Here is a 23,919-nt window from a genome sequence, read left to right on the forward strand (position 1 = left end):
ACTTTTCATTAATTCAGTTAGGTTGGCCACGTTTTTCTTGAGTTCATTGACTTCTTCTTGAGACGCCATTATCTTCTTGGCTTTTCTTTTCCGACTGATTGGTTTGTCAAAAAGGAGTACTTTAAAAAATGTATTGTCTTTGATTAATCGCCCTTCCTTTCTTGACCAAGCGCTGTGAATTAACCATTTATTTTTTTAATGACTTGACTCAAATTGACTTTGACTTTATTGGTTTTAAAAACAAAAAAAAAGCAAAAATAGGGTGTATTTTTTAGGATCAAGTAAGGGTTCAAACAAGTATGGTTTAATTGGAGGATTAATATTCGACTTACCTCCCCCCTAAAAAAATGACGGAAAATACGCGCATACAAGACTCTCTAGACATGGTTAAAACGTGACATATTATGTGTGTGCTTTGATAGTGAATGTGAGTGACATACTTTGACTTTTGTGTGAGACCATGAGACTATGTGCCTAGACTCAATTAAGGACTGAACATGATTACTGTCATTAATAAACCGATTAAACCGTTTTAGCAAATTTATTAGTTAGACTCGTCGTGAAGACTCGACCAAAAACATGGATTGTCGTCGGACGACAGGACTGTCGCTAGACGCTAAGGATCAGCGCCAGACGACAACATTGTCACCTGGCGCTAATCACTAGCGCGTGGCGCTACAGTCCAGACCACTGCGCCATTGCTGGAACATTGATCTAGGACTGTTTCCAGTATTTTACTCTAAAGGGACAAGCCTAAAAGTCGTACTAAGTCATGTTCGATCATGGATTTAAGCATTCCAAAGATTAAATACTCAACCCAACCAATATTGGTGGTGAAAGGTTGTTTATCATCGGGTTTGGTTTTGGGAAGACATTTTTAGGTGTCTACAATTATGTATAGTAAAAATTATTTATTTTTATTTTTTCCATCAACTATCTTTCATTAATTTAATAAAAGTAGTATAAGGCCTCATTCACCTTATTTTTGTTGGACTGAAATTATTTTTGCTGAACTGAAATTAATTTTACCCAATTGAAATTAAGTTTACTGAACTAAAATTATTTTTGTTGAATTGAAATTATTTTAACTGATTTTCTATTGCATATATATATATATATATATATATATATATATATATATATATATATATATATATATATATTTACTAAATTTTACTGAACTAAACTTATTTTTATAGAATAGAACCTTATTTTACTAAACTAAAATTATTTATACTAAACTAAAATTATTTATACTAAACTGAAGTTATTTTTACCTAATACTCCCTCCTTTTTTAAATACTTGCTCCATTTCTCCATGCACGGAGTTTTTGGAGAAATTGGAGAAAATACTAAAATATGAAGGTAGTGGAGTAGTGGAAAAATAAAAAATTATAAAAAGTAAAAGTAGTGGAGAGAATTGAAGGTGAGAGAATATGAAAATAATAAAATATGATCATGGTGGGTCCCCTAAGTGAGAGAAATTAATTTAATATTGTAAAAGTTTTTCAAATAAGGAAATGCAGCAAGTATTTAAAAATGGTAAAAAAAAAAGTGGAGCAAGTATTAAAAAACGGAGGGAGTACATTATTTTTGTAAAGGTGAATTGAACAAGGCAAGGCGCGTTATCATTGTACTATCTCACTTCCTTATTGTTGTTTTGTTATTTTATGATTGCACGATTTTCCATGGTACATAAACATTTTTAAATTTGTTATTGTATGATTGCACGATTTTTTACGGTACATAAATATAATATTTTAAAATTTGTTATTGTATGATTGCACGATTTTTAATGGTACATTTATATTATCGATCCCATAATGGGTAGATGGAGTGTGAATTCCCAGAGGGTTATGGCCATAGGTAGAACACACATGGGTTTCTAAAAAGAGGGAAAAACTTAATAAAGAAGTAAAACCGAGCAAACAGTACTAGAAAACTGGTCAAAACAAGAAGGTAGATTTCTGGCTTGGTATTCAGCGCAAGAAAATAGCGTCTGTCGCCAGACAATGCTTTTGTCGCCAGGCGACAGCGCCATCGTTTGGCGCTGACGCTGTTTTCTCAGTGCTAATTCCTACAGGCCTCAGCAGCTTTCTGTTCTTGAATTTTCTGTTTTTTTGTAGCGTTATTTCGACTTTAGTTGTGAAAGATATTTCCCTAGTTTCCTACGTGTAAAAATCCTATGTTTTATACGCATTACAAATGGTCTTTCAAATGCAAACCTTTTTATGCTTATGCCAATAATGTTAATCAAATTACGCACATGAAATACTTAGAACTTTTAGAGTCTCATCCACTCATTCTAAATCATTGCTAAAATAAATTTTAGGAATTAAAATAGAAATCCTCCCCAGTGGAGTCGCCAAAAAACGGTAGGGATATTTCAAGCATCCCACACTTGAGCCCCATTGTGACCATACACTTAAGCATGGTGGCGTCCAAAGGGAAGGAAGCTAAAGCAAAAGAGTCGCCAAAAAGTTTTAGGAACTTTTAAACCGTTCACATGGTGAAGGTTACACCCATTAACAATCTAGGAGATCGTTAACTCTAATAGGTCTAGAACCATGACTGGAAGTTCGGGGATGAAGGTACAAATCCAACCTAAAAGAGATTAAACTTGCCTAATAATAGGAGTTAAGATAATAATTAGGGACTAAAGTTTTATACTTTTCACCTTTTGGGACCCGAACTTTTTTCGTTCACCGTTTGGGACCTAGGAAAGAATTTTAAACAAATAAATTAACTATGGTTAAGCATTTGGACCCACTAATTGCTTAATTTACTATCTCCAAAAAATAGGTAAGTCGTGTTTACCCCAAAAAAAATAAAAAAGGTGCCTTTTCAACTTGACTTGTTCATCAGAGTACTCTTGTTCATCATCAACCTCCCTTTGAAGAAAAATTTAACCTTGCTTTGAAGCTTATTTTGGTGCAGATAATTAGCAGTGTGTTAAGCATCTTAACACAAGTAAGTTGTCTAATCTTGTACAAATTTTTTACTTCAATTTTTTTTTTCTCATAAATTGTTGCTAGGTTTAGGGATTTTTTGTAAAAAAAAAAATTATGGGTATTTATGAATTATGATGCTACAAATCTAAAATTAATGATTAGTGTTGCTATAGTGTTGAATTTATTTGTTTGTTCTTGTATTTTAGAATGTAGAATTTCAGTTTGGGGTCAATTTATGCCCACCAAATTTATGCTCTGCAATTCTCGGACACGGTATTAGTAGAATTATCAAATTATATACTACAAAGTAGTAGAATTATCAAATTATCAAATTATATTGAATTTGTGCTCTGCAATTCTCGGACACGTTAGTAGTAGTTTGGCAAGATAACATCCACACCACTAGTAGAATTACCAAGTATATAGTTTTGCAACGAAAGGTTGAAAGTTAGGCAACTAGTTTACTACATTCTCATATTTAATTTCAGTTAAAGAATTCAATGATCAAATGAAGAACTACTTAACCGTTGCATTGGTTTTTATTCTATTAAATATCTAGTCAATTGAACTTTATAGTAATTTAGTTTCACTATTTTTGCAATTGGTTTTTATTCTTATTGAACATTTGGTTAATTGAACTTTATAGGTATGGAGGTACCACTATGCATTATTCTTCATCATGGTGGAAAGTGGGAGAACACTCCAGAGTTCAAATATGTTGGGGGAAGTATCAAGTTGATCAATGACATTCCTTCTGATTTTGATGCAAGTTATTCGAAGGCTTTCATTACATCCTTAGGGTATAGAAACATAATTAAGCTACACTACTGTGATCCACTTAAGAGTATGCGTAATGGTGTTATATTTGGGATATGAGGATGTAATATTCACTAAGTTCAAAAGCTTATTGTATGAGTACGGAATGATAGATGTCTTTACAGAGCATGATGATGAGGGGTATGTTCAGAACTTGACTAAAGCAAAGTATGGTAATGTCCCGAGCCCTGAGGACATAGTACAAGGTGAGTTGGATGGTGCTATGACTGAAACTGATTTGCTGGCCACTCAAGAGAATGACGTTGTTGTTCTTAATGATCCAATCGCTAGTGTTGTAACTGAGAATATTGACTATGATGAAGAAGGTTCTGACAATGAAGATGATGAAGTGAAGGAAGCTAGGTTTCAAATTAAGGCTGATAAAAAAGCAGAGGAAGACTATGTCAATGAAGAAGACTCCTTCAAAGACTTGCTGAACGAAAGGGTAAGATATTAGAAGACAATGGAACTGATTATGAAGATGACTCCTCTGATTTAGATAGCCCTTCAAATTCAGAAGATGAAGACGATTGTGGGTACCTATTATCAGAGTATGCAATTAAAAGTAAACCAAGAAAGTCATCACCTGGTGGACAATTTCTTCATAGCAAAAATTAGCAACAATGTCCCTTTTTCCTAGAACAACAGTTTGAGGATGCATCAAAGTTCAGAACTGCACTAACCAACTACTCTGTGTCAATAGGAAGAGATTTGCACTACACTAAAAATGATGCTAAAAAAGTAGGAGTGAAGTGTAAGGAGCAGAGTTGTCCTTTTTACATTTGGGTTTCATTAGAGAAAAGGAAGAAAACCACGACTGTTAAGACATTGAAACCACAACACAATTGTGGAAGGGTATCACAGGTGAAGAAACTGAGAGCTAAATGGATTGCAAAAACATATCACAATAAGTTCAAAGTCAACCTATACTTGAAGTGTCAAGAGATTATTGATACAATCTGGTCAGAGTGGGGAGTTAAAGCATCTTTGTGGTTAGCTTTAAAAGCAAGAAGGGCAGCTCATAATGTGATATTAGGGGAGTATGCAGAGCAATATGGATTGTTGTATAGGTATGCTAATGAGATAAAGAGGTCTAATCCACAAAACACAATTAAATTCAAGCTAGATAATGGTGTGTTTGAGAGGGTGTATATATGCTTTGATGCTATTAAGAAAGGATTTTTAGATGGTTGTAGGCCGTTCTTTGGGATTGATGGCTGTTTTTTAAAAGGTCCATTTGGAGGTCAGTTACTTGTGGCTGTTGGTAGGGATGGAAACAACCAGATGTTTTCTATTGCGTGGGCTTGTGTTGAAGTTGAAAGCACTGAGACATGGGGTTGGTTTTTACAGTTATTAGCGGATGATTTGGGAACCCCAGATGGTTTTGGATACACAATAATGTCAGATCAACAAAAAGGGCTGCTCAAAGCTGTTTCAATTGTTTGGCCAAGAGCAGATACAAGGTGTTGTGCACGACATGTCTACTGTAATTTCAGGCAAGTTTTTGGGGGTGGTCTACTATATCGAAGATGGTTTTGGAAGATTGCCAAAAGCACAACTGAAAATGACTTCAAAAGAAACATGGAGTTATTTGCTTCTATAAATCTTCCAGCAGCAAAGGATTTATTGAAAAGAAACTACAAAAAATGGGTGAGAGCTTTTTTGACAACTACAAGTACTTGTGATAGCATAGACAACAATATGAATGAAGTTTTCAATGCATATATCTTATCATCAAGATACAAACCTATAGTCACCATGCTAGAAGACATTAGGGAAGGTTTGATGGAAAGATTGCATAAGAAGAGAGATTTCATTCTTAATAAAGATATTGAAATATGTCCAAGGGTACAAGCTAGGTTGGAAAAGTCTAAGTTGGATGCAAGAGGTTGGTCTGCATTTTGGGATGGACATTTCACGTACGGTGTTAGGGAAGGTGCAACATAAGTTAGATATGTTGTAAGTTTGCTTGAGAAGACATGCAGTTGTAATGCTTGGCAACTTAGTGGAATCCCTTGCAACCATGCTGTGACTACAATTTGGAAAGCACATGAACACCCAGAGCACTATGTGTTTAAGTACTATAGCAAAACAACGTATTTAAAAGCATATGCATTCCCGTTAGAACCACTCAATGGACCCCAAGAGTGGCCTATATCAACAAAAACACCAATTCAAGCTCCTCCCTTTAAAAAGCTTCAAAACAGACCCACCACTAAAAGAAAGCCTTCATTAGGTGAAGTTGAGGCCACCAAATTGTCAAAAAAAGGCACATCACAGATACACAAGTGCAGCAATTGCAGAGAACCTGGCCACAACAAAAAGAAGTGTCCTTGGCCACAACAAAATCCAACTGTCAACTACAATGTACAAAAGCAACCAAAGAAAAATATGCATACTACTGCAACCCCAGCTGCTTCTAACACACAGCAATCCCAGACAAGCAAAGACACTTGCCCAAACGAGTATCAAAGACAATCAGTGGTAAGAATTCTTCCTGGAATGCTCTTTTATTTTTGTTCCTTTGAGAAGTAATTAATTTGCAAATTTTCTTTTACAGAGTACAATTCCACCTCAATCAAGTCATGCATTTGTACCAAGTCAGTCAAGTCATGGATCAAACACAAATAATTTAACACAACAAAATTCATTGTATAATGACCAACAAGATTGTTCTAATTTCATTAAAATGCAAGGTAAGAAAACCATCTTCTTAATTCAATTATGTAACGTCAAATTAATGCCCAAGGAATAAATTAATACAATTTGAAATTTTTTAATTACATCTCTTGTTTGGCTGTTTCACCATTTCATACTCATGATTGTAGGTTTAAACATTGGTTTGGAAGAGCAAGAAAAGGGAATTCGAAAAAAAAAAAACAGAGTAAATTGGAGATGATATGAAGAAGGCTTGCTGTTATTATTAGATGTTGGAAGTTGCGTGCTTTTGTGGATGTTGGATGCTATTGTTTTTGTTTTGAAATTTTGGATTGTGGTTTGCTATTTTAGTTTAAGGTAAAAAAATCTGGATAATAGAATTCTAATTTTTGAAGTAGATTTTTTTTTTTTTTTTATTATTAAAATCTATAACTGGATTGTGGTTCACGATCTTATTTTGCTTTGGAATTACTTTGTTTTTTTTTAATTCCAATTAATGCTCAAGTTGGTTAGAAAATTTATCAGATGGGTTAAATGACTTAAAATTTAACCACAGGTCCCAAACGGTGAAAGAAAAAAGTTCAGGTCCCAAAAGGTGAAAAGTATAAAACTTTAGTCCCTAATTATTACCTTAATCCTAATAATAGGCCTCTACTTTATTCTTCTCGTATTCATGTGCGCTTTCTGACTAACATACAATCAATAAATTTACCCTAAACCTTTTTAATCTACGTTGGTTGAATATTAATGCACAAATAAATCTATTATTGGCGATCACTTGAATTATAATCATATTAGCCTAAACAAGATTATTAATAATCTTATTAAGCATGATTCTTAATACAAATTCCCTTTAAACATGCATAAAAGGCGTGATCAAGCAATAACAATAATAATATCAAGCAACAATAACAATCATCATCATAATCATATTAAAGCTTAGTATAATAATATTATTAGCAAGATCCTAGGCATGATACTAACAAGATTAATAACAAACTCTAGCATGTCACTACACCATAAAGATCAATTAGCCCTAACATGACACTAACATGATATTAGAAAAGAAATATGAGGCATCATAATAATATCAGAAATATTAGTTAACCCTAAACTTGATATTAGGAAGTAATAAAATATCCTAACATGATACTAGGAATTAACAAAATAATCTAAGCATGATTTCTACATCAAAATATCAATAAAGAAATTAAATTACTTACTTCGATGCCTTGTACCTCTTTCTAATAACAAAATACACGCATTAGTAACTTCAAGGAAAATAATAAACAAACAATTAAATTAAATAATTGAAATAGGATTTGGGACCAAACCCTCATAAATTAAACCTTTCACGTCTAGGGCGAAGGCAACTTCGAACTTGGATAGGTGTGTCTAGAACTTGTGAATGAGGAATTTTGAGAGAGGGAAGGTTTAGCAAAAGAATACAGAATGAGAAAGCTTTTAGCTTTTAGAGAGAGAATAGAGAGACATAATGGTTGTGAATGATTAAAAACGGGGAGATACAACCCCTATTTATAGAAAAAATAGCACGGAATCAAATCAAGTCATATTCGGAATAAAATACCTCATGTCGCCAACGACAGGAGTCATTGCTAGACGACAGAAGTAGCGCCAGGTGACAGATGTTAGCGCCAGGCGACAGCTTTATCGTCTCGCGCTAAATCAAAAGTACAATGCGCTTTGTATGCGGAATCATCTTCTTAAAACGATTAAGCAGGTAATTCCGCGTTAAGCAGATTAAAATCATATTTGTGACAAATCATATATTTTATTCAAAATAAAACATCTTTAAAAATATAATTATCAATCCTAATCTTATTAGAATTAAAAAAGAACCTTCTAGATATTCCTAGAAGATTAAAATCAATCAAAATTGCTTAGGAATAATAATTAATAGGCCCTCCTCAAGATCATTGGGCCACATGTAAAATCATTGGGCCTAATTTAATTTAATCCATAACTTCCTCATTATTCATCGGAATTGGGCTTATAATGTATCGTTGGAAAGCTCTTTTCAAGCCCAATCCAACTACACTACTATTGGACCCTTATCATGGACCAAACCAAATTGGAATGGCTATTTTCATAAATAGAGTAAGAAAAGAAATATTTTTTGAAAACAGAAAAAGTGATATTTTAATAAAAATATCCTCATCACTAGAGTTTTCACACTTTCACTTCGTTTAATAATCAAATGACGTGAAAGGTATTCATCACTAGGTTTAGTTTTGGGGAGACACATATGGGTGTCTACAGCTACCCACCATCGCGCTACCCAAGACGACCCTTATCACCACCTCCTCCAACAACAAAAACGATTACAAATGTTCTAGTTCTACAACCAATGCCATGCCAAATAATCAAAACTATCAACAATTTCAAGAACCATTCACTCGCATTATCCAGCATTAAGAAGTAATATATGATAGAACAATGATCTTTATGAGAGTGAGAAATGGTGGCCTTTAAATTTGGGACCATGTATCTATAAAAAATTGTAATTCTGTTAGCATTTTGATTTGCATCATCTTCTTTGATTAATTCACTTACTGATGGGTATTTGATTTTGTGAATGAAATGAAAAAAAAATGAATTTGAAGCTATGAAGACCCCCTAGAAATGGCAAAAATTGGGGGAAAGAGAGGAGAGAAAGAAAGAATCTAAGCTTGCTTTGGAAGGATAACAAATGCTTGATGGCGGTGGTGGGTAGCCAATGGTTGAAGACTTGATGACGGTGGTGGACTGGTGGTTGTGACGGCGGTGATTATTGTTTGCCCTCCATTTATTCAGGTGGGTATAGTTGTGACTTATGAGGGGAGAGAGAAATAGAGAGGATCATTTAAGGTTGCGTGTTTAGCACGTGATCGGGATCAACGTCGGAAAAATGGGCCAACTCTTCGTTTTCAGCAGCAATAGGTGGTAACTTGCAATATTTTTTGTAAATAGGTGGTTAATTACCACTTTTTTTTAAAATGTGGTTTTATGAAAAATTTTCTTATATCCTTTAGTGAATATTTTATGTATAACTTATAGTAGGTAATTAATGGCATTGACAAAAAAAAAAAGGAAAAAAAGGGGAGGTGATTTTGGAGGGAAAACACCACCAGGAAATGACACGTATCATTCCTAGTGTTTGTTTTAGTATTATATATTGAATATATTGATTGATGGGGTGTTTTAGCAATTGCCAAATCATTTTCCCACTATCAAGCGTCTTCTTGGTTAGGGGCAAGCCCCAAATCACTCATTGGCTTTCTCTCTCTCTCTTAACTAGGCTCGCCTTAAATGACTCATTCTCTCTCTCTTTAAAGTGGCTAGCTCTTCAGGTTATTAATTTCAAGGTCAAATGGTCACACCCTTACCTTTTGGGGTTGACCAAGCCCTTAAATTTCACATTTTATTCCTAGGATTTTCTTTCAATTTCGCTATCAGAGATTGTGGTTGATGGTGTCGGGTGGACGTTTTAATGGATAAAGCTTGAACATGATGAAGATGGTGGTATAGGTGTTATGTTCAAAAATATCTTGCTAACTAACGCCCTCAATAAATTTGAGTTAAGGTCAAATATGGTCCCTTGTGAAATGTCGATTCAGTTTTACATAATTGGTGGCAAATTTATGAAAGACAAATTCGAGAAAGTATTTCAGTACTTGTCATATTTAAATACATCTTTCATATTTATATATAACAATACTATATGGGGGTGTTTGATTTGAAAAGGGGAAAAGGAATAAGTTTAAGAAAGGGAAGGGAGAATGAAAAAATAAACTCTTAGATTTACGAGGTTATTTGTTTTAAAGATAACAAATAACAACCCTAGCTTACAACAACCACCACCCATCTAAATAACTAATGCCTGATGTGTTTGTGTTTGACAAAGAACATGCATTACCAAAGATATCATTTCCCCAAAAATAGTTTTTTCCCCAAAGATATCATTAAAAAAAAGGCGTAAAAAACATACAGGTGTTTGAAAAAGAACATACAAGTGTTTGACAAAGAACATGTTTGTGTTTGACAAAGAACATAAAGTCATTACAAAAATAACGTGATAAAAACTTTATTAAAATTTCATGATAAATTTCTGACAGAAGTCTGTAATCACATTAACAAAAATTATTTTTTTTACCAAAGATATCATTTCCCCAAAAATAGTTTTTTCTCTCTCTAAAAATTCAAACTTTCCATAATAATTTTAGTTTTCGCTCTCAAAAATTATTTTCAAGTGAAAGTATTTCAAGATTTCATTTTCAAATTAAATTTCAAAATTCAAAATCACATATGTTAAAAGAACATAAGTTATAATGTAAAGAACATATAATTCATACCTAAAGAACATACCGATCAAACTCAAAGAACATATGATAATAAAAATAATTAAGATATATGAAAAAAAAAATACAATGTGTGCGTCACTCATTACCTCAAGAAACATACGAGCCAAATTCAAAGAACATATGAGCCAAATTCAAAAGACATACTTTGTATTATTGAAAGTCAAAAAACATGTTTAATCAATATATATATATTAAAGAACATAAGTATAAAAGGACATATTATCAAACTTATATAGGTATGTTCTTTGTTAAACATAAGTATGTTCTTTGTCAAACACGGTATGTTATTTGTTAAACCAAGTATCAGGGACGAAGCCAGGATTTAAAATCAAAGGGGGCCGAAACTTATATTAAATACAAAGTATATTAATTAACATTGAAATTTTCATCATACACCCAAGTGTACCATGCTCATGGTACACCCACTTAGAATACAAGAGTTATATAAACGCGGAAAGAACATCGTGTGCAAATACAAAGTACACAGATTCTCTCCTTGATTTAAGGTATTGGTTTGTGATTTATATTCCTTGATTTATGAAATTAATTTATTATTTACATTCAATATTATTTTTGGTATATAGAATTTCATTTTTTTGTTAAGAGAGAAATAAAGTTTTTATAGAGAGAGAAGCAATGATAAATTTTGGATTTCGAAGTGATTTAATCATTCCCATGAATCTTATAATTGAAAGGTGTAATTGACGTCTTTTTTGAAGAGAAAAATTTTTCAATATTTTTTTTTATCTATTTTTCTGTTTTGGTAATATATTCAAGAAGATGATGTTCTTCATATTCTGATGAATGTTTTTTTTATCATTTTTTTAAAAATGAAATCAAATATGTATTGGAGTCTAATCAATATATTTTTTGAGTCCTAACTATATGTTCTTTATATTACAAACAATGTTCTTCAAGTATGTTCTTTACACTTGAATAATATGTTCTTAAATTTTGAATTTTGAATTTTGAATTTTTGAAATTTAAAAATGAAATTTTGAATCATATTTGGGTGAAAATAATTTTGGATAGAGAAATTCTTCATATCTAAATATTTTGAAATGATTTGACATTAAATTTTTGGTAAAACTCAATTAGTAATTATCTTTTACTTTTTTTTTTTTAAATATCATTTATCAGAAATTACTTTGTTCTTTATATTTAGTAATATGTTCTTTTATAAATTCATGATGTTCTTTATAAATATATTCGATGTTCATTCCGCTTTAATCCAGGTGTACCATGCGCATAGTACACCTGGGTGTATAAACCACTAATTGGGTGATAGTGAAACACAATTAGTAATTTTTTTTTTTTAATTTCAATTTAATGATAGAAGTATATGTTTATTAGCAAAAACAAAGTACTAGTATCTAAGTACTCTATTGTGAAATCAGAAATAACTAGCCCACAATGTAGCAAGGTGGGACTCTAGAGGTTGTAAATTTGTAATGAACTTGTTTGTTTAGGTCCTTTCCACATAGGTTGACGATATGCAACATTATGCAATCTTCAGACTTTTAATTTGTTGATACATTCATAGTTCATCTCAACAAAGAAATAATTATAATAACGAGAACATATTATTGCACTTATATTATAGCACAAAACAAAACAAACACCTTCAATTCTCTGTAAAATTAATTACAGAGATTACAACAAACAGGACTGAAATTAAGAACAATAATCAAAACATGGACTACAAAAACTTAACCCTTAATTATATAACTTAGGTGATGAGACTGCAGCCATGAATTCGTCGTCTGTTTCGAGTGCTTTCATCGAATCAGGTGGTAAACATATCTCAAGATCCACGCTTCCACCTCCTTCATATCCAGGGTAAGCAATCACAACCCCAATAGCTTTATTTGCTGGTCCACCTCGGACTGCAACCGGTTTTCCTAGACCAAATTCATTGCCATACATGTCGAATCTTGGCGAATGTTCTATAGCTATAGTGTTATGGTCATGCAGGTCTTCAAGATGGTAGCAGTAAGGTGATTCTAACCATTCTTTGACAAAATTGCGTATGAATTTATCAGTCAGATTTACTACAGACTGGTGCAACAGAGATGCTGCCCATCCTAAGCTGTTTTCGAGTAATTCACCTGCTGTAGTTTTTGTAGTGATTCCTGTAATACAAGCACCGAAGTAATTCTGAGGTAAAGGTGGGTTTAGCCTGTGCCTGTTACTCGCGTACATGTAGTTATAGAGAATTTGATCACGCGGTAGGGAGTTTGCTCGAACCACTGACCTCCAGACAAGAGCAGACAGGGCTTGGAAGGAAGAAATTGTGTCAGTTTTACTTTCGTCGTTAGCTTTGGCTCTTACATTGGCTATGGACTCAGACGAGAAATGGAAGACCTTTTCTCGGAGTTCAGGAGCTTCAAATCTTTTTATAAACTCGTCTTGGTGGGTAAATGGCAGGGGAATAGGCAGAGCACATCCATCAGGAAACCAACGGTTGTGCACCGGCAAACGCGACACATAAATTTGTTGTCCTTTGGCTCTATGTATTTCAGACCATACATTCCAAAAGTGCCAGTACGAAGTTCCATCTGCAATAACATGGTTAATTGAACACGCGATAAAAACCCCATCTAGGAGCTCAGTTACCTGAACTGACAACAAAGGTTTTGTATGTCCGTCATAGTTTACATTTGCTTCATTGTAGTCAAAAAATGACCTGACTACCAATGGCACATCACTTGATGACAAAATACCAGAAACAGTCATGTCTAAAGCCGAGGCATGGCTAAACCGTGCCCCAGGGCCTTTGTTACAATCAACATAGACACGAGATTCATGTTGGTCTTCATCGATCTGTATGACAAGCTGACCGGCTAATGGATAGAAATGGACAAGGGTATGAGAAAGAGATTCTTTAAGACTTTCAAGGAACGAGTGGATCGAAAATTCTTGGCCATTTACATGTGAAGGTTTGATGAAGAGAAGACCATTTTGGATGTACTGAAATGAAAGCATACTTAGGTCTAGTGGAGCTAAGTGATAAGGTTTTTTCGATTCTTCAACCTCATATTTTGGCTTAACATAGTTGACAGAAATTTGCTTAACTTTGGAAAAATCCATCTTAAGATTTTTTTTTTTTTTTTCCTTTTTTTTTTCTTTATGTTTTCTGTTCTAGGTTGATGAGAAGTGGATAATTTTGTACACACGTTTGAAGGGAGGTCATATGAGATATCACCACCTTATATAGAGTGGTAGTCTGTTTATTTTATTTTATAAAAAGAAAATATTAAGCTTGACTATTATCAATGATTTGATGGTTGTTGTTTTTTTTTTTTTTTTTTTTGAGGACATTTTTTCTGGTAATTTAATTATCTGTTATTTGTTATGATCACCTTGTTAATTTTGTTAATCAAGACTAAGACCACGTTCTCTTCACCTTAATTTTGCTGAACTGAAATTATTTTTACTGAACTGAATTATTTTTGCTGAACTTAAATTATTTTTACTGAACTCAAATTAATTTTACTGAACTGAAATTATTTTTGCTGAACTGAAATTATTTTTACTGATTTTCTATTATAATTCTTCTTTAATAAACTGAATTTTGCTGAACTGAACTTATTTTTAATGAACTGAAATTATTTCTACTGAACTGAAATTAATTTTACTGAACTGAACTTATTTTTACTGAACTGAACTTATTTTTACTTAATATTATTTTTTTAAGGCGAAGAGAACAGGGCCTAATATTCAATTTTCACGCCTAATAAGATAATTGTGAACAACCGATTAATATCTCATTAATTTTGATATTTAATAAATTTATCACAATTATAAGTAGTTTTATGTGAGAATTAATATTTATCTGAAGTAGCAATAATAATTAATTAGTTTGGAGCCAATTGAACAATTGTATGCATGTTTCATATTCTAATTTGGATTGCAAGATTTGCAACTATTATAGTGGAGTACATCATAATAAAAATCTATGGAGTACAGGCTAATATGGGTGGAATAATTGACCCTCTGCTTCATCTCCAAATTCTAAATATTTCAATTAAGACCATATGAAGTCATTAATTTCTTGGATTATTGAAGGAATGTAACCTTAATGGCTCAATTCAGTGTTGCCTTTCGAAATTCCATTTGTTTTTATCCCTTCGTATAATGATCCATTAACAGTTTAAAAGTTTTTTAATAGATTTGTTGATGGCTCACTACTTTGTCTCTTGTCTCTAATCGTACATCAAATTCGCAAATAATTACGCATTGCCAAGCATATTCATAAATACTAAGGTAAAGCTTACTCATTCATGACAACTGTGAAAATATATATTGTTTCATAATATCAAATTTTCTTAGAATTTTAACTACTCCCTCCATTTTTAAATATTTGCTCAATTTCTCCATGCGCGGAGTTTTAGGAGAAATTGAAGAAAGTAATAAAATATGGAGGTATTGGAGTAATTGATAGAATAAAAAATTATAAAAAGCAAAAGTAGTGGAAGAATAGGATGAGAGAAAGTATTATGTTGGGTCCACCAAATGTGAGAAATGAATTATATATTGTAAAAGTTTTCCAAAAAAGGAAATGAAGCAAGTATTTAAAAACGGTCGGAAAAAGAAAGTGAAGCAAATATTTAAAAACGGAGGGAGTAATATACTACTCCCTCCGTCCCTAAAAGAACGACCCATTAGACCTAATTTTAGTCACAAAAAGAATGACTCATTTGCATTAAAACATCCACCAATTTGCAACTATATTTGTGCAAAATTAGCTTCCCCATATAAATATTTGATTTTCCATGTAATTTTATTACTTTCTCTCTCTATTTTTTTACAAACCCTATGTAAATTTATATTTTCAATATATTTTTACTTCTTTTTATTTAACTTTCTTAATACCCGCATAATCAACCCAAATGGGTCGTTCTTTTGGGGACGGAGGGAGTAAAAACACATATATTTCAATATTTGTATTATTAATTTAACAATCAAACTTGTGCATTATAAGCAAGTGTGCCCGAACAAATTGTACTAGTTATTCTACGCAAGGGAAGCGTTTTAGCTATCATCAACGAGTTAATGCTTGAGCCACGCTCATTAAGATTTTTACATGGTTCAATATATTGTAATTTAGCCTATGTAAAATTGTCATCAACTGATATTTTGTATATATTCAAATCTTTTCTATAAAAACACACACACACAAAAGTATGGAGCACAATAAGGTCCAGTTTGATTCACCTTAATTTTGCTGAACTGGAATTATTTTTATTGAACTGAACTTATTTTTATTGAACTGAACTTAATTTTACTGAACTGAAATTATTTTTACTGAACTTAAATTATTTTTACTGATTTTCTATTGTGATTCATCTTTAAGAAAACTGAATTTTACTGAATTGAACTTATTTTTACTGAACTGAACTTATTTTTACTGAACTGAAATTATTTAACCTGAACTGAAATTGATTCTACTGAACTGAACTTATTTTTACAGAATTGAAATTATTTTTACTTAATATTAATTTTTAAAGGTGAAGAGAACAGGGCCTAAGTATTAATATAATGTGAATAAATAAAACAATTTTGTTTATTTCTTTGTCAAAAAAAAAAAAGAAAAGAAATGTAGTGGGTGGAAAGAAAAAAAAAAGAGATAGAAACTTTTTTATTCATAAGTTGTAGTTTTGTACTGTTATGAATGATTTTGGAATAATAAAGAATGCTTTATTATTTTTAATAAAGACAAAAGATTAATAAAAAACAAGAGTGGATTTAGAAGGGAATATTTCATCCAAAAAATCACTTTCGATTTAATATAGATTCAGTCAATAAAACAAATACAAACGGTCCATTGTTTCCATTGTTGTTTGGGTAATAATTGAGTTTGTTTTGCTTAAGTCACGAGGGAAGAGAAAGCAAAATTTGACAAGTTATCAATCAATAAGGCCTTGTTATCTTCACTTTAAAAAAATAATATTAAGTAAAAATAATTTCAGTTCAGAAAAAATAAGTTCAGTTCAGTAAAATTAATTTCAGTTCAGTAAAAATAATTTCAGTTCAGTAAAAATAAGTTTTCTTAAAGAAGAATTATAATAGCAAATCAGTAAAAATAATTTTAGTTTAGTAAAATTAAGTTTAGTTCAGTAAAATTAAGTTCAGTTCAGTAAAAATAAGTTCACTTCAGTAAAAATAATTTCAGTTCAGCAAAATTAAGGTGAATCAAACAGGGCCTAACTTAATACTAAAACAGACACCGGGAGGGACACGTGTCACATCCTGGTGCTGTTTTTTCCCTCCAAAACTTCCTTTCCTTTTTAGCCAAAATAATTTTAGAATATTTGTATAATTCAACTATGATAATTTTATTCCAAATCTTTTTATAAATATTTACCTAAAATATTATTATTCCAAATCTTTAATAATTATCTTTTATACAGAGTATTAGATTTTACCAAAAAATTAATACCCCTTCATTCTTAAATAAATGACACGTAGGACCTTTTTCAATATTCATGAGTTAAGGTAATAATTAGGGACAAAAGTTTTATACTTTTCACCTTTTGGGACCCGAACTTTTTTCTTTCACCGTTTGGGACCTGTGGTTAAAATTTAAGTCATTTAACCCATCTGAAAAATTTTCTAACCAACTTGAGCATTAATTGGAATTAAAAAAAAAAAACAAAGTAATTCCAAAGCAAAATAAGATCATGAACCACAATCCAGTTATAGATTTTAATAAAAAAAAATAAAAAATCTACTTCAAAAATTAGACTTCTATGTTCCAGATTTTTTTACCTTAAACTAAAATAGCAAACCACAATCCAAAATTTCAAAACAAAAACAATAGCATCAACATCCACAAAAGCACTCAACTTCCAACATCTAATAATAACAGCAAGCCTTCTTCATATCATCTCCAATTTACTCTGTTTTTTTTTTTTCGAATTCCCTTTTCTTGCTCTTCCAAACCAATGTTTAAACCTAAAATCATGATATAAAATGGTGAAACAGCCAAACAGGAGATGTAATTTAAAATTTTCAAATTGTATTAATTTATTCCTTGGGCATTAATTTGACGTTGCATAATTGAATTAAGAAGATGGTTTTCTTAACTTGCATTTTAATGAAATTAGAACAATCTTGTTGGTCCATTATACAATGAATTTTGTTGTGTTAAATAATTTGTGTTTGATCCATGACTTGACTGACTTGGTACAAATGCATGACTTGATTGAGGTGGAATTGTACTCTGTAAAAGAAAATTTGCAAATTAATTACTTCTCAAAGGAACAAAAATAAAAGATCATTCCAGGAAGAATTCTTACCACTGATTGTCTTTGATACTCGTTTGGGCAAGTGTCTTTGCTTGTCTGGGATTGCTGTGTGTTAGAAGCAGCTGGGGTTGCAGTAGTATGCATATTTTTCTTTGGTTGCTTTTGTACATTGTAGTTGACAGTTGGATTTTGTTGTGGCCAAGGACACTTCTTTTTGTTGTGGCCAGCTTCTCTGCAATTGCTGCACTTGTGTATCTGTGATGTGCCTTTTTTTGACAATTTGGTGGCCTCAACTTCACCTAATGAAGGCTTTCTTTTAGTGGTGGGTCTGTTTTGAAGCTTTTTAAAGGGAGGAGCTTGAATTGGTGTTTTTGTTGATATAGGCCACTCTTGGGGTCCATTGAGTGGTTCTAACGGGAATGCATATGCTTTTAAATACGTTGTTTTGCTATAGTACTTAGACACATAGTGCTCTGGGTGTTCATGTGCTTTCCAAATTGCAGTCACAGCATGGTTGCAAGGGATTCCACTAAGTTGCCAAGCATTACAACTGCATGTCTTCTCAAGCAAACTTACAACATATCTAACTTATGTTGCACCTTCCCTAACACCGTACGTGAAATGTCCATCCCAAAATGCAGACCAACCTCTTGCATCCAACTTAGACTTTTCCAACCTAGCTTGTACCCTTGGACATATTTCAATATCTTTATTAAGAATGAAATCTCTCTTCTTATGCAATCTTTCCATCAAACCTTCCCTAATGTCTTCTAGCATGGTGACTATAGGTTTGTATCTTGATGATAAGATATATGCATTGAAAACTTCATTCATATTGTTGTCTATGCTATCACAAGTAATTGTAGTTGTCAAAAAAGCTCTCACCCATTTTTTGTAGTTTCTTTTCAATAAATCCTTTGCTGCTGGAAGATTTATAGAAGCAAATAACTCCATGTTTCTTTTGAAGTCATTTTCAGTTGTGCTTTTGGCAATCTTCCAAAACCATCTTCGATATAGTAGACCACCCCCAAAAACTTGCCTGAAATTACAGTAGACATGTCGTGCACAACACCTTGTATCTGCTCTTGGCCAAACAATTGAAACGGCTTTGAGCAGCCCTTTTTGTTGATCTGACATTATTGTGTATCCAAAACCATCCGGGGTTCCCAAATCATCCGCTAATAACTGTAAAAACCAACCCCATGTCTTAGTGCTTTCAACTTCAACACAAGCCCACGCAATAGAAAACATCTGGTTGTTTCCATCCCTACCAACAGCCACAAGTAACTGACCTCCAAATGGACCTTTTAAAAAACAGCCATCAATCCCAAAGAACGGCCTACAACCATCTAAAAATCCTTTCTTAATAGCATCAAAGCATATATACACCCTCTCAAACACACCATTATCTAGCTTGAATTTAATTGTGTTTTGTGGATTAGACCTCTTTATCTCATTAGCATACCTATACAACAATCCATATTGCTCTGCATACTCCCCTAATATCACATTCTGAGCTGCCCTTCTTGCTTTTAAAGCTAACCACAAAGATGCTTTAACTCCCCACTCTGACCAGATTGTATCAATAATCTCTTGACACTTCAAGTATAGGTTGACTTTGAACTTATTGTGATATGTTTTTGCAATCCATTTAGCTCTCAGTTTCTTCACCTGTGATACCCTTCCACAATTGTGTTGTGGTTTCAATGTCTTAACAGTCATGGTTTTCTTCCCTTTCTCTAATGAAACCCAAATATAAAAAGGACAACTCTGCTCCTTACACTTCACTCCTAGTTTTTTAGCATCATTTTTAGTGTAGTGAAAATCTCTTCCTATTGACACAGAGTAGTTGGTTAGTGCAGTTCTGAACTCTGATTCATCCTCAAACTATTGTCCTAGGAAAAAGGGACATTGTTGCTGATTTTTGCTATGAAGAAATTGTCCACCAGGTGATGACTTTCTTGGTTTACTTTTAATTGCATACTCTGGTAATAGGTACCCACAATCGTCTTCATCTTCTGAATTTGAAGGGCTATCTAAATCAGAGGAGTCATCTTCAAATAGGTACCCTAATATTTATTTACTAACTTTGACCGTCTTTTTTAGTAATGTATAAAATACAAATTTTATTATAAAATAACAGGACATGCATACAAAATTAACGATAGAATTACCATTACAGTTGTGCAGTAGTGGAGTCGTTGGGAAAAAAAATATTTTTATATATAGTATTGATTTGAAATCTTATGAAACAACAAAAATGAATTAATTTTCTGTAAATTAATTCTGTAATAATTTTACCAACTTCTAATTTTTTTTAAGGTTCTTTTTAAAAAAAATTAATTGATAACAACATAGATGAAACTTCGTAAAATGTGAGATAAAATAATTAAAACAATAAAAAAAATATAAAAAAACAAAGGAGAAAGAATTTTTGATTTCCTCGACAATTGTGCATGCTCTAATGAATTCCAAATTGTTATGTGATTTGTTTTATTTATCCTTTTAATTTTTTTTTATCTAAAACATGAATTGTAAAAATAGAATTACCGTGCATGGCACGGGGCTTAAGCTTGTTATTTCAATATAACCCCTAAATTGTTCCTTCTAATATCCTAGGCCAGTTTTTAGTTGTCTAGCTTAATATAGCGTCTTTTACCAAATAAAACATACAACAGTTTATACATATGTAAAAGCATAACAAGATTTCCTCACAAAAAAAAAAAAAAAAAAAAAAAAAAAAAAGAAAGAGCATATCAAGATATGAACAATTGGTTTTTGAATTAAGCTTCAAAAGCAGGTAAATTTTCAATATGACCCTTTAATCCTTCCTTAGTCGATACTTAGGTGTCTTGTTTGATTCCATGCCTTTTACTAAATAGAACTTCAAACATTATTAAAAAAAAGAGCAAGAAATGAACAATTGATTCTTGAACTTGGTTTCAAAAGCAAGTAAAATTTTCAACTCAAAGTCATTTAGATTAGAGGCAGATTGATTGGATTAGGTCAACTAAAATCTATTTTGGAAATAAACTCTTGATAAGAACGGTTTCTTTATTAAAAAAAATGATAATAAAACGATTTTTCAAAAATTTTTTGGATAAATGTTTGTCAATTTAAAAGCCAAGGATGGTTACGAAAAATGAAAGCGTTAACTGTGTTTGATCTCTTCCCTTGCTAAATTAGGTCAAAATAATTTTGGAGCATATTATGGGTCCAAATTAAACTATTCGTGCTAAATACTTCGTATTTGAAACAAAATTTTTTATTTGAATATAATCCATTAATCCCCAAGAATAAGGACTCTTGGATCTGCAACAGTTCTTCAAATTTGCCCTTTCCTTCTTATTTAAGGGCTTTAGTATGATGAAATGTTGGGTCAAGATCAATTATTCTTTCTTTGACTAGACTATTGGTGCTATATTAGTCCATTACCAATTTGGTTACTTTTTAAAATTTATATATACATTCGTTGTTTAAATTTTGAGTAAAGACTAAATACGGTCCCTAAACTATCGTATTTGTGCCGTTTTAGTCCCTCTCTAACTATTTGTGTCTTTTTAGTCCCTTAACCACCTTCTTAGGTGTTTGTCAGCCAAAAGTTGAGGGACTTTGATAACTAAGCAAAAGTTTAGGGACTATGACTCATTTTATTTTTTGTTTTATTATTTTTTTTTCTTAAGAATTTATTAAAAAATAAATCTTTTAATTATTTGTTTAAAAAATATTAATAAAAAACCAGCCACTCTTAAAAAGCTCAGCCACCTTCCCCCTCCCGCTGCCGACAGCTAGCGCCGGCGACGGCGACCAACACCACCAGCCACACCCACCACACGCACCACCAGCACCATAAAAATTCAACAAACTCCACTAATCAATCTATCATACAAATCAAAACCCCTAATTTATCACAAAATCATGAATTCTACACAAATTATTCAACAAATTGGGCAAAATCATACTTCCTCTTCTTCTAAATCATAATAATTAAATAGTTAAATAAATTAATCAAACATTATCAGTTGCCAAACCCACCACCTACACCACCTTAACACTTTTCCATCACGATAAACTTCACAGACCACCATCACCGTCGATCCTGCTGCCCTCATCTCAACTACCCCTCGACACTCGTCGTCGTCGCCACATCTAGACCACCGTCGTTGTTGCCACCCCCATCTAAACCACCACCGCAGCTGCCCTCTTCTAAACCACCCCCGCTGCCGCTCGACCCTCTTCTAAATTAAACTACCACCCCACTGCCATCGTCCAAACCACCACCACCACTGTACCACCCCATATTTATCCCTTAAAAAATGGCTTGAATTTTTGAGATCTGAAGAAAGAAAATCAAGAAATCCCCACCCTAACCCTAAACCCGCCTAAGCCTACACCCACCACAAACCCAGCCTAAGCCACGCACCACCACCAGCACCACAAGCACCATCACACACGCACAACCACACGCACCACCAGCACCATCACTACCCAAAAAATTTAAAAAAAATTTCTCAACGTACCTTATGAAATCTTCAACGTTTGGTTTATATGGTTAAATTCGACCATGAAAACCCCAGATCTGGAGTTTTAATGGTCGAATTCGACCTAAAAAACCATTAATTGATAGTGGTCGAATCCGATCAAAAGCCCTGGGGGTGGGTGGCGCTGGACTTCAAAAACCAAGGACAGAGAATGAGAAGGGAGGGGGGAGGCGGAGATGATAGAGAAAGAGGGAGGAGGGAGGCGAAGATCAAAGAGAAAGAAACTTAGGAGATGGATAGGAGAGAGAATGAGAAGAGGAGGCTGGGTTTAAAAAAATATTAAAAGATTAATTTTTTAATAAATTCTTAAGAAAAAAAAAAAGAGTCATGGTCCCTAAACTCTTGCTTAGTCATCAAAGTCTCTCAACTTTTGGCTGACAAACACCAAAAAAGGTGGTTGAGGGACTAAAAGGGCACAAATAGTTTTTTAGGGACTAAAAGTGAGCGTAATGCGAAAGTTCAGGGACCGTATTTAGTCTTTACTCTTTAAATTTTAGACCGTATAGTTGATCCTATTATATATGAAGTATAACTGAAGATCAATCTTAATTGGGATGTAGGTGCTCTTTTTTTAGTGGTATATATATAAGGTTAATTTTTAATTACCACCTAAAAATATAATCATTTTTGAACTAATCACCCGTTTAAATTTTTATTTTAAATTACCACCCCTAAAATTAAATAAATGCTCAGATTACCACCCATTTAAAAAATCAGTTGGATTTTCCGTCTGTAGGCCCCATCTAACACTTATTTTGATCCTTTTGACTGATTTTTCCCCCCTGATTATTCTCTTTAAAAACGCTCTCTAATATTTAATTCACATTTCCTTCACCAAATTCTACCAAATTTCTAAGAAAAAAATGTGAATTGAAGTTAGAAGAGCGTTTTTTAAGATAAAAATCGGGGGAAAAAATCAGTCAAAATGGTCAAAATAAGCGTTAGGGCCTACAGATGGAAAATCCACCGGAATTTTGAAATGGGTGGTAATCTGAGTATTTATTTAATTTAAGAGGTGGTAATTTAAAATAAAAAATTACGAATGGTTAGTTCAAAAATGGTTAGATTTTTAGGTGGTAATTTAAAATTTTTCATATATATATAACCTCATATACTTTAATTTAGACTATTAGAGGCATCCCTTTTCCGATAATGATTTATCAGATGAACCATGTTGTGGTTTGCTATTAAACAATTATTAAAAAAAAGTGAAAATACAAGGGAGTTACAGAATAGTGGAAAAATGGTTTGGGTCCCATTTTTATAAAAACATGCATTCACGTGCAGAAGGGGCAAAAAAAGAGTGGGGATTACTACAATTGTTAATTGTACCAATATTTTT

At 32.6% G+C, this 23,919-nt stretch overlaps 3 protein-coding genes across 3 annotated transcripts; 1 reads left to right on the forward strand and 2 right to left on the reverse strand.

The window, feature by feature from the left end:
• Positions 1 to 3,804: 3,804 nt before the first annotated feature.
• On the forward strand, positions 3,805 to 5,714 carry LOC145637012 (uncharacterized). Its single transcript, XM_081688532.1, has 3 exons — positions 3,805 to 4,212; positions 4,267 to 4,318; positions 4,408 to 5,714. The coding sequence occupies exons 1-3, from the start codon at positions 3,805 to 3,807 to the stop codon at positions 5,712 to 5,714; spliced, it is 1,767 nt and encodes a 588-aa protein (XP_081544658.1).
• Positions 5,715 to 12,270: 6,556 nt separating this feature from the next.
• LOC145634952 (putative acetyltransferase At3g50280) lies at positions 12,271 to 13,975 on the reverse strand. The gene has a single exon (XM_081686270.1). It carries the CDS (start codon positions 13,874 to 13,876, stop codon positions 12,503 to 12,505), a length of 1,374 nt encoding a protein of 457 aa, XP_081542396.1. The 5' UTR covers positions 13,877 to 13,975; the 3' UTR covers positions 12,271 to 12,502.
• A 4,061-nt stretch (positions 13,976 to 18,036) lies between these two features.
• LOC145637013 (uncharacterized) lies at positions 18,037 to 19,758 on the reverse strand. The gene is made up of 2 exons (XM_081688533.1): positions 18,680 to 19,758; positions 18,037 to 18,586 (listed from the first exon to the last, which is right to left on the reverse strand). The coding sequence occupies exons 1-2, from the start codon at positions 19,756 to 19,758 to the stop codon at positions 18,037 to 18,039; spliced, it is 1,629 nt and encodes a 542-aa protein (XP_081544659.1).
• Between the last annotated feature and the right edge of the window lie 4,161 nt (positions 19,759 to 23,919).

This window comes from Chenopodium album, chromosome 6, assembly GCF_948465745.1.
Source record: "Chenopodium album chromosome 6, dcCheAlbu1.1, whole genome shotgun sequence".
NCBI lineage: Eukaryota > Viridiplantae > Streptophyta > Magnoliopsida > Caryophyllales > Amaranthaceae > Chenopodium > Chenopodium album.